At 38.3% G+C, this 10,726-nt stretch overlaps 1 protein-coding gene across 1 annotated transcript; it reads right to left on the bottom strand.

Annotated features, from left to right (window-relative positions):
• Positions 1-235: 235 nt before the first annotated feature.
• On the bottom strand, positions 236-8,660 carry LOC132132162 (5-hydroxytryptamine receptor 7-like). The gene is made up of 2 exons (XM_059544464.1): positions 7,981-8,660; positions 236-1,019 (listed from the first exon to the last, which is right to left on the bottom strand). Exons 1-2 carry the CDS (start codon positions 8,439-8,441, stop codon positions 269-271), a joined length of 1,212 nt encoding a protein of 403 aa, XP_059400447.1. The 5' UTR covers positions 8,442-8,660; the 3' UTR covers positions 236-268.
• Between the last annotated feature and the right edge of the window lie 2,066 nt (positions 8,661-10,726).

Genomic DNA, 10,726 nt, shown 5'->3' on the forward strand with positions numbered 1-10,726 from the left:
CAAATGTTTTGAATGTTTAGATGTCAGCCGCGCCACAAGGATGCGCTGTTTTCTTTCAAATCAAAGCAAAATACATAAAGAAATAGCGCATCCTTGTGGCGCGGCTGACACAGAAGAGCGTAGGCAGTTTGAGTGATGTGGAGAGATACAGAGGTGACAAAGGAATTGTTGAATAAAGTTATTTTTCTTTTTTTCGCTTACAAACAGTATTCTAGTCACAACAAGATATATTATGCACCATCCCACCATATAAACAGATTGTGAGCAGTCAGAGTTTTAGAGCCTCATGTACTCCCATAGCCGAGAGATGCAGATTAATGTTTCGATATCTGCAGCATAGCAGGTCTTTATAAGTCGAACGTAGGTCTCGGTTGAAGAAGGCATAGATGAAAGGGTTCATGAGCGAGTTGGTGTAGCCCAACCACAGCAGTACTCGCTCCAGCCAGACGGGGGCACAATTGCAGAGCAGGCCGCCAATGAACGGCCGTGCTGTGGTGAAAACGAAAAACGGCAACCAACAGAACGAAAAAACTCCCATGATCACCCCGAGGGTGGTGGCTGCCTTCTGCTCACGCCTGAAAATCGAGGCGCTCCGCCGGTCGCGGTTCAACAGGCAGGAGAGGGTAGACAACTCTTCAGTAGCTGCACCGTTCTTCATCCCGTGCATGCCGAGCCCTTCTACAGTGTCCAACGCTGGATCAGGACAGCCCTTCTGAATTGGGGGAAGTGAAGTGAAGTGGTGTTTGGCCCCACTTTTGCGGGCAGCATTGAAAATCTTGTAATACATAAAAAGCATGACCACCATTGGGATGTAGAAGGCCACAGCTGTGGAGTAGAGGGTGTAGCCCACATCTTGGCTGATCAGACACACTCCCAAAGTATTGATGTTTTGAGCCCAGCCGCAGAACGGCGGGAGAGTGATGGATGCCGATACCAACCAGACGCTGACTATCATCTTGGCCATCAGGTGTCCATTCTGTCTCGCTGGATAGGTCAAAGGCCGAGTTATTCCAAGGTATCTACGGAAAAAGAGGATAATGTGGTTAATGAGGTATCTTCAAATTACATGTTATAGCAGGAACTGCATTCCTCAAAATGACTGAACCCAAAGATCTTGCATCTACAGAACCCCATAATGTGCCAGATATGGCTCAAAATACCTCAAAAGCACCAGACCCGAGAAATCCCTTCTGACCTGAATTTCACCAACAACCTGAGTGGAAAAGACGCTGCGTTCACAGCATGTCAGATTATCCATTTTATCAAATGAAGCAGGGCCGGCTCTAGGTTATTTGGTGCCCAAGGCAGCTTTCATAATACGATACATACATTTAATTAACTTTTTTTTTTTTAATTCTGCAATTTTGCGCCCCGTCCAGCAGATGGCGCCCCAGGCGGTCGCCTGTGTCGCCTGTCGGCAAAGCCGGCCCTGTAATGAAGTGAAGATTTTTGAACAACACTCTTAAAAAGGAACCCAAAGGGAGATTTTGCAGTGACGCCACAGAAGAACCATTTTTGGTTACCCAAAGAAACATGGGCTAGTTGCTTATGTACGCCATTTTGGATTTCCGGTCTTGCGAGTGTGTGCTTTGATACTTTCGGCTGTGCTAAACGCCAGTGCAGAGAACCGGAGAAATACAAATATTACCTTCTATATATGTTTACAGGATTTATAATATCACTTCAAATGCAAATAATATCTACACTGCTATTATTACTATAAATGTTAACTGAGCCAGTGCATCTGAAACTTGCATATGTCTGGGTCCGGTGAATGAATTAAATACACTAATGTTCCCTACTGTTCACGAAATGAAAATTGAGCTCATGGTATGTACCCACAGATACATAATTTATTTTTACCTTACCAATTATGTAAATGTAAAAATTACTTATTTCTCGAAAATTTTTGTATTAAATTGATTATTATTTTTTTGTTTAATGAAATATTCACCTTGTGAGACATGGGCTGTGATTTATCTTCACATTTCTCAATTGTGCACATACATTAGTTTGTTTCATCATCATTTTCACAAAATATTTTATTATTTTACAAAGTTAACTTTGCATCAAACATTTTTAAATGAAAAAAATGGGCTGTAAATTAATACAACTAATACATGACTAATTTTAATATTTGTTTTATCTGAAGAATTCGTAACAAAATACATTCGCTGCTTAGACAAAATTATTTATGCTACAGATATTTTACAAAACAGATAAACATTGATTAAAAACACACATGTATGCAAACAGCGATATTTTACCGTATTTTTCGGACTATAAGTCGCACCTGAGTATAAGTCGCATCAGTCCAAAAATACGTCATGACGAGGAAAAAAACTTATATAAGTCGCACTGGACTATAGGTGTTTCTCAATGTCAAGGAAGGATCCTCGGAAGCCAGAATTTCGAGGATGCTACGTCATCGACATCCGTCGAAGGACTGTCCCAATGTCGAGGATCCTCGGAATTTCAACATTCGTTCGTTCGAAAAATTCGTTCGTTCGTTCGAAAAATATCCCATACACGGGAAAGGATGCATATGTGTATCCTTCGCGCTCTCAAATCACCCACAATCCTATACGCGCAGCTTTGCTGTCTTGTTCAAAAATTCAAAAATGTCAAACGTTAATGGAGTCGGAGCGTTAACGGTTTTTATTTACGTCACCAAACATTTGTTATAACTGTAGTAAATATAAGTAAAGTTTAACGTTTAAATGCAGTACAAATTACTACCATATTGATATTGTAAATTATACAAATACAAATACAAATGGTTAACTGAACCAGACCTGTCATTTAACAATTGTTAGCTTGGTTGCGTCATCGGCATTTCTTTTATAAATAATAAGTTAAGTTGTCCAAAGTAATTTAACGATACCATTCACAGCATTATTCAAACGGACCTTTTCACTGACGTAATGATGCAATTAAGTGTACTTGCTAGCCTGTTCCATTTACGTGTTCTCCGAATGCTAAAGAGGAGTCTAGCCTCTGAAGGAAGTGACTTGGAAGGACCAGTCCTGCCAAGGAAGTATCCTTGACATTGAGAAACGCCTTATAAGTCGCATTTATTCAGAACCAAGAGAAAACATTACCGTCTACAGCCGGCGAGAGGGCGATAAATAAGTCGCACCTGACTATAAGTCGCAGGACCAGCCAAACTATGAAAAAAAGTGCGACTTATAGTCCGGAAAATACGGTAATTAATGCAAACCTACCATAATAGCATTACGTTAAATTGTACACTGTTATAAACTTATCAAATAAAGTTAATAAAACATACATACCTTATCAGAAATATCTGTCTGTCTCGTTTGACAGTCAGAAATCTTATGATCTTATAGATAACAGTCAGAACAAAATCAGCTCTCCGAAAATGTAAAGTATTGGATATTTGAGTGGTTTGTGTTTGAATGAAGAAATCCCTGTGGACTGATTAACCTGATGCTGACGCTGATCCGCATAATCAACAGAAGAATAAAGCAATCTCCGCATTGTATCTTGATGAATTTCCACACAGAGGTACGCAATAATGTAGGGAGGATGTTTCTTCGTGTCTTTGATATACCAATATTCGCTGTTAAATTTGAAAAACATTAATTATATCCATCTAGCCAAGTTTCGTATGTAAGTTTCCCTTGTAGTAAATGTGGAGCGTCGCAAGACCAGAAGTAAGTATGCATACACTCGCGTCACTGAAGCTCATCGGTGCCATCTTGTGCACCTAGCCCATTGGGTGAACAGTTCCTAAAACAAACAATTTTACTTTACATGAAGGTAATAGCAACAATCTAATGACACCTTTTCCATTATAAATAACCTTTTGTGGAATGGAAAGTTTCCATGGATGCTAAAGGTTCTTAAAGGAACACTCCACTATCTTTGAAAAAAGAGTTAAATTAACTCCCCTAGAGTTAAACAGTAGAGTTTCACAGTTTTTGAATCCATTCAGCCAATCTCCGGGTCTGGCGGTAGCACTTTAGCTGTAGCTTAGCACAGATCATTCAATTTGATTAGACCGTTAGCATCTCGCTCAAAAATGACCAAAAAGTTTCGATATTTTTCCTATTTAAAACTTGACTCTTCTGTAGTTACTTTGTGTACTAAGATCGACAGAAAATGAAAAGTTGCAAATTTTTAGGCCGATATGTCAAGGAACTATACTCTCATTCCGGTGTAATAATCAAGGAACTTTGCTGCTGTACCATGGGTGCATCCCAACTCTTTCGTTTTCCGTCGCTCCTGGTACATGATGTAACTACAGAAGAGTTGAGTTTTAAATGTGAAAAATTTCAAAACTCTTTGGTCATTTTTGAGAGAGATGCTAACAGTCTTATCAGATTTAGTGATCTATGCTACGTGTGTTACTTACTCAAATAGTATACCATTTTGGAAGCTCCAGTGGATTCATTTACATATTAGAACCATATTTGATTGGTTGGTATTTGATCCACACACAGTCAGTTGTTAATTTCTTATTAATGTGCTCAATGTCAGTAGCAGCGAAAAAAAAAACTTTCTTTGGGCAAATTAAACTTGCATTGAGATGTTCAACGTGATGGCTTTGTCAAAAAGTTTCAGACAGCATTAGCGCATTCACTCTGCATGGCTTCATAAGCTTTAAAAAAAACTCTCATAATGTACCCCATTATGAATATGTAATGTTTGTATTAGCAGTCGTTCTTGCTGCATCTCTCTCTTCTCTGTCTTATGACGTAGTAATAGTGTTTATAGGAAACCTTGGGCAAGAAAGAAGGACCATAGCCTCTGTTACGAATGATCTATCTAATTTCATTGTCCACATCATTAGATACTGAAACAAGACAACAAGACTGAAATGCACTTCTAAAGGGTACATTCTGTAATTGGAGTTGTGGCTCGCTGGTTATTGCAATCCAACATGTTGAGCTTTGGTGCTCTTGTGGCTGATGTGATTTTATATCTGTGAACAATCACACTCTCCACAGCTTTCCCACAAAACACTCCATTCATCAACATCTGGTTTCCTCAAAAAGGTTCTATGGATCAAAATTCTAAATATAACAACGGTACATTGGCTTCTCTTTACCAACTAAAGCAGAAAGTCTCTATTCCCCTGACCTCCTCTAAAAATAAAAGCTTTCATTTCACGCATGAGAATCCCTCTGATCAAGGAAAGGCTTAGAGACACTTATTGGATCGGACACTTAAGGTAAGTAAAACCCTTCATACAGCTACATAGAAAAAACCAAATAAATCATTGGACCATAAAACCATTTCATAATTTATAATAGAGTTTATAAAATGCTCTATTTACCTTATTTATTTATTTTCTGACAATTAAAATATAACATGTTTTTGATATTGACTATTTCTCCAACTGAATTATATATTAGGAAAAAAAAATCTTATTTTTATTATTATTTACTTTTAAAAGAAGTTTGTTCAAAAAACCCTATATGCCCAGTAGGATTAGTGATGTTAGCAAGGCACACTCATTATTTGCTGATCTCTGAAAGCCTCTTCTTGGCACAATACATTGTGATATCAGCTGGGTGGACATCTTTTGATGTTGAGTACTGTCTACACTTCTGTTTGCTCTTTGTCCCCCGTCATGCTGGATGAAATACAGAACACTTGCACAAGCCTCTCAGAAAATAACTGGATTAAAACAGTACTCAGTTCATAAGTGGTATTGGAGAATGTAGTCTGAGGCAGCTGCTGGTTGAAGATCAATCAGTGGAAGTTAACGGAGTCAGAAACGATTCAAGAACCATAAGCAATGGAAAGCTAAAGGATTGTAAAGGAGCGTAAGGTCAGACACTGGCAGTTATAAAATACTTGAATAAAATACAATACAAAATACAATACATAAATCAAATGCAGCCCACTCAAGCACGGGGCCCCGTGCGACCACACCAGTTGCACCACGGAAGGCCATGCATGAGCAATACTTTTTAGTGCTTTTAGCTTAGCAACATGCTGACATCAAACTCTATTGATGTCAACTGCAAGACAAGGCTTCTGTGTATTGTATCTCATTTGTAGCATTCCAAATGAGATTGCATGGCAATTATAATGCTCCCTTAAAAAGCAGCTCCCATGTTGGTAACTCCTAGGTTTTATAATGCAGTTATTGTCACAGAAATATTGAAATACAGCAGTAGATGCAGGCTGCAAATATATCAGTTAATTAATTTAAGAGAATTGCAGTAGTCGAAAGCAAAGATAGAAACAAATGTTTTGTGGGAACATCATTAGAGAACTGTACTTTCAGTATCATCTACTGAATTTCAAACCCTTTTGGAGTGTTTTATTAAGAGATCTTATCTGTTCATAATGATAGATTACATAAATTTGTTCTATTTTTCCTTTCACATTTACAAAAGGGGGTATAGTTGTAAATAAAACACGTTTATATTTTTATAATTATTTGAAAAATCCACTTGCAATTTCTGAGTGAAAATTCTTTCAAATCCAACACTAATTTTTTTTTCCATTGCATTCAGACCCTCTGAAGAACATCTATGCTGCATACTCCCATACCTATTTTTTCAGTTCATATTGACATATTGAAAGTTGTTAGAGAAAAATAAAACTGTCTGTTTTATTGAAAAGAAAAGCCTTAGTGAAAAATAAAAAAATCTCCATTAGGTACACCTAAACCTAGGTTGGTTGGTATTTTGTCATTGTCTTCTAAATGAATTCCTAAAGTTGCCTTAAATTATGACTTCAAAGCTGAAGAGAAAACTTTTTATATAGCTGCAAATATAAAAAAAACAAAACAAATTTCTACAGCCAGCTTTAATCTGTGAATTATTAAAGGTCATTGGATAATTCTGTTTAAATCATGACAAGAAGAAGAAGAAGAAGAAAAAAAACAGCTACTAAAAATAAATAAATAAATAAATAAATAATGAACCATTAGTTGCTCAGCAGAGTGTTAAATAATAGATTATTAATGTGTAAAAAATTAAGGTAATATCCAATACCATTTGATATGACCGCTTTGAAATATTCTTTTATCATAAATGATGCTAATACAAAAAAAAAAGGTATAGGCAAATCTAACAGAGACACCATTAGCCGAGGTTATTCTACATACAGGCATCTAAGTTGCACCTTAAGTTGTTCTACTACGAATGCCAGAAACATAGGTTTAAGGCAGAGGATACATGTTGTTGTCGGGCAAGTGCTTATCACTGAGATTTGCGCAAGCACCTAAGTATTTAATCGAATTACCACGGCCAAGCAGGGTGTTTCAGCATCAGAACTCTCCTCCTGGGATTCCAGCTCAGAACTTTATCAAAGAGCACCATCAAAACTGCATACACACCAGGACGCAGCTTCAAAGTCCAGTTCATCCAGCCTCCAATGACATGGAAGCAATTGTTATGCTCATTTCTCTAGTGATTTTTATTCATTTATTTGTTTTTTAATTAAAAAAATATGATTAGATAATGCAATGCTTAACAGATTACAAGCTCATGTAATGTAATTTCAATTAAAAGGAGACATTTTGATATTTTAGTTATAGTTTTTGTTGATATTTTACAGGGTTTGGAGTCAAAAATATAATGAAACTCTTCTTTTCTCTAGATTTGTATGTAAAAAAAACATAAATATTATTTTGCAGTAGCTTTTGGATAAAGGCCAGTTTCAAGTAAAGATATAGATTTTAACAGTTATTTTATTATTATTATTATTATTATTATTATTATTTAGAATTTTAATTATTTTTTTATGAATATCAGGTTGGGGCAGGTTTTCTACATTTTTATAAAACATTATTTATTATATTCAAAACCGTAAATATTATTTTCAAACAATAAATGCTGGTTACAACCACACACGTGCGTGTGTATGTGTGTCTGTGTGATATAAAACTGGCTAATAACATTAATAAAATGTGTCATAAAACAGAAAAAAATATCACCAGCCTATGTGAATTCTACTTTCTCTTAAAATAATCAAACCCGGTTAATATGAACTTACCTATCCACACTGATCACACACAGTGTCATTATTGATGCTGTACAGCACATGACATCCATCTCAATAAAGATGTTGCAGAAAACCTCCCCAAACAGCCAGACGCCCGTCCGGTCAGTCACTATGACGAAGGGCATCACGGCCACTGCCACAGACAGATCAGCTATGGCCAGAGACACTAGAAGATAGTTTGACGGCTGTCTGAGTTTCTTCACGACACACACCGCGATCACAACCAGCGAGTTGCCCATCACAGTGACCGCGGTGATGGTGCTGAGCATCATCCCGATGATCACTGTCTTAGTCAAGTCCAGGTCCAGGGTCTGCTTTTCCCCACACGACTCATTACTTCTGGGCTCCGCGCTGGTTTTCACGGTGGGGGAGAACTCAGTCGTCCTATTGAAAAAAGCGATTTCGGTCTCGCTGGAACCCCAAACCAGTTCAACGCCATGTGTCGTGAACATCACTGTATCGATCTTCTGAGCGTCAATAGACCATCCGAGCGCCTGAAGTGGACAGTCAACGTCATGGTGTCTAAGATCAACTAAACACACGGCACCCGCTCACGAAGTCAACGGAGAGGCGAGCAACACACACAGAACTCTCTCTTAGTCTCGCTGAGGAATAGAAAAAAAGAAGAAAAGCCGAGCTATAAGTAGGTTTGGAGAGCCGCACTGTGAGTGAACCCTAAGAATAGGTTGTTTTGAGATTTTAATGTTTTCAGCCCACGACACTTAAACAGAATTTAATGTTTTAAGTATATGGGTATTGAGTTACTTAAGGATAACTTTATTAATGTAGACTGAGTCATTAAACAACATTATAAACGAATATTCCGGTTCTGGTTCCTGATTGGTCAATACAGTGTTCGAATCCTCTTAACAGCATTGATATTGCTGTACAATTAGGTTTTTGTTGTTGTTGCAAAGCAACATTCTTTTAGGTTTTCGAGCGGAATGATTCCACTTTAGCTATATATTATATTATATTATCTATATTGTTTAGTTATCATTAAAGCTATTATTTTAAATGGCATCAAAATAATAATAATAATAATTCAGCAGAAGCAGTAGTTTTGATGCATTCAGTAATGACCAATCCAATTCTAAAAATTACTCAAGGTAGCCTTATGAAACACTCTCACACCTTTCCCATACAGATTATCATAGGGTCTGCAGTGAGTTGTAAAGGGGGAGTTGAGAGGGGATATTCAGATATGTTTTGTAAGCAAACATCATTTTGCTCATATTTTATTGTTCATGAATAAAAATGATTTAAAAAAAAAATAAAAAAAAACATAGCTCCCTCTCTGTGCAGTAGAATGTCGCCCTCTGGTGATGAATCTTGGCTTCAAAAACTTTTCATTCCAGAGCTTTATTGTCATTAAACATACGAGGAATTTGCTCTGGTGACAGAAGCTCTCACAGCACAAGCAGATTACAGTGTCAAGACACCGACAGTAAAAACAGTAAAAACTGCAATCTTCTAAGGTCTGATTTGGTAACTTAGCTGAACCAGACAGTTGTTGAAGTGCAGAGGACTGATACAGTGACTGCAGAGTAGAATTGTATCAGTAGCTCCTGTGGCAAGATGGACTTCCGCAGCTGGCGAAGGAAGTATGCACAGCCTCTGCTGGGCCTTTATGACAATGGAGTCAATGTGGAACTCCCACTTCAGGTCTCGAGAGATGGTGGTGCCCAGGAACTTGAATGACTCCACTGTTGTTACATGGTGAGTGGAAGGAGTGCAGGGGTTTCCTCCTGAAGTCCACTATCATATCCAACATTTTGAGTGTGTTCAGCTCCGGGTTGCTACAACTGCACCAGACAACAAGCTTTTTAACCTCCAGTCATGTCCATCCTGGATGAGGCCGATAAGTGTGGTGTCGAACTTCAGGAGCTTGACAGAGGGGTCTTTAGAGGTACAGTCGTTGGTGCAGTGGGAGAAGAGCAGTGGGGAGGGAACACATCCCTGGGGGTCACCAGTGCTGATTGTACGGGAGCTGGATGAGAATTTTCCCAGCCTCACTGCTGCCTGTCTGTCAGGAAGCTAGTGATCCACTGACAGATGGAGGTGGGCACAGAGAGCTGAGTTAATTTGGACAGGAGGTTTGGGATGTTGAAGGCCAAGCTTAAGTCCACAAAAAAGATCCTCATATAAGTCCATGGTTTGTCCAGATTTTGTAGGATATAGTGCATTCCCATGTTGACTGTATCATCTACAGACCTGTTTGCTCAGTAAGCAATTGCAGGGGGTCCAGCAAGGGTCCAGTGATGACCTTCAGGTGGACCAGCTCCAGTCTTTCAAATGACTTCATGACCACAGACGTTAAAGCAAAAGGTCTGTAGTCCTTCAGTCCTGTGATTTTAGGTTTCTTTGGGATGGGGATGATGGTGGAGCATTTGAAGCAGGAAGGGCCTTTGCACAGCTCCGATCGCATTTCAGGGGGTCCCCCTCGGTCCGTTCACCGAGAGGCCTGATGCGACCATACCAGCTGCACCACCCTAAGGACGGCCCTCATTATAGGTTACAGATTTCAAGGTACCCATTCAAAATGTAATATGTATTGTAACTATTTCAATTACTTAATTAAAAGTAATGTAACTGATTACATGTGATTACTTTTTCTAAATTTCCAACGAATGTTTTCAACCATTAATCATTTTCTAGCTGTCAGACTTTCCAATTTTTTCTTCATTTGAATTAAGATTTTAATAATTAAGTTTTAAAGCAAAGCCACCACAAAATC

This window comes from Carassius carassius, chromosome 49 (genome assembly GCF_963082965.1).
Source record: "Carassius carassius chromosome 49, fCarCar2.1, whole genome shotgun sequence".
In the NCBI taxonomy this organism is placed as follows: Eukaryota; Metazoa; Chordata; class Actinopteri; order Cypriniformes; family Cyprinidae; genus Carassius; species Carassius carassius.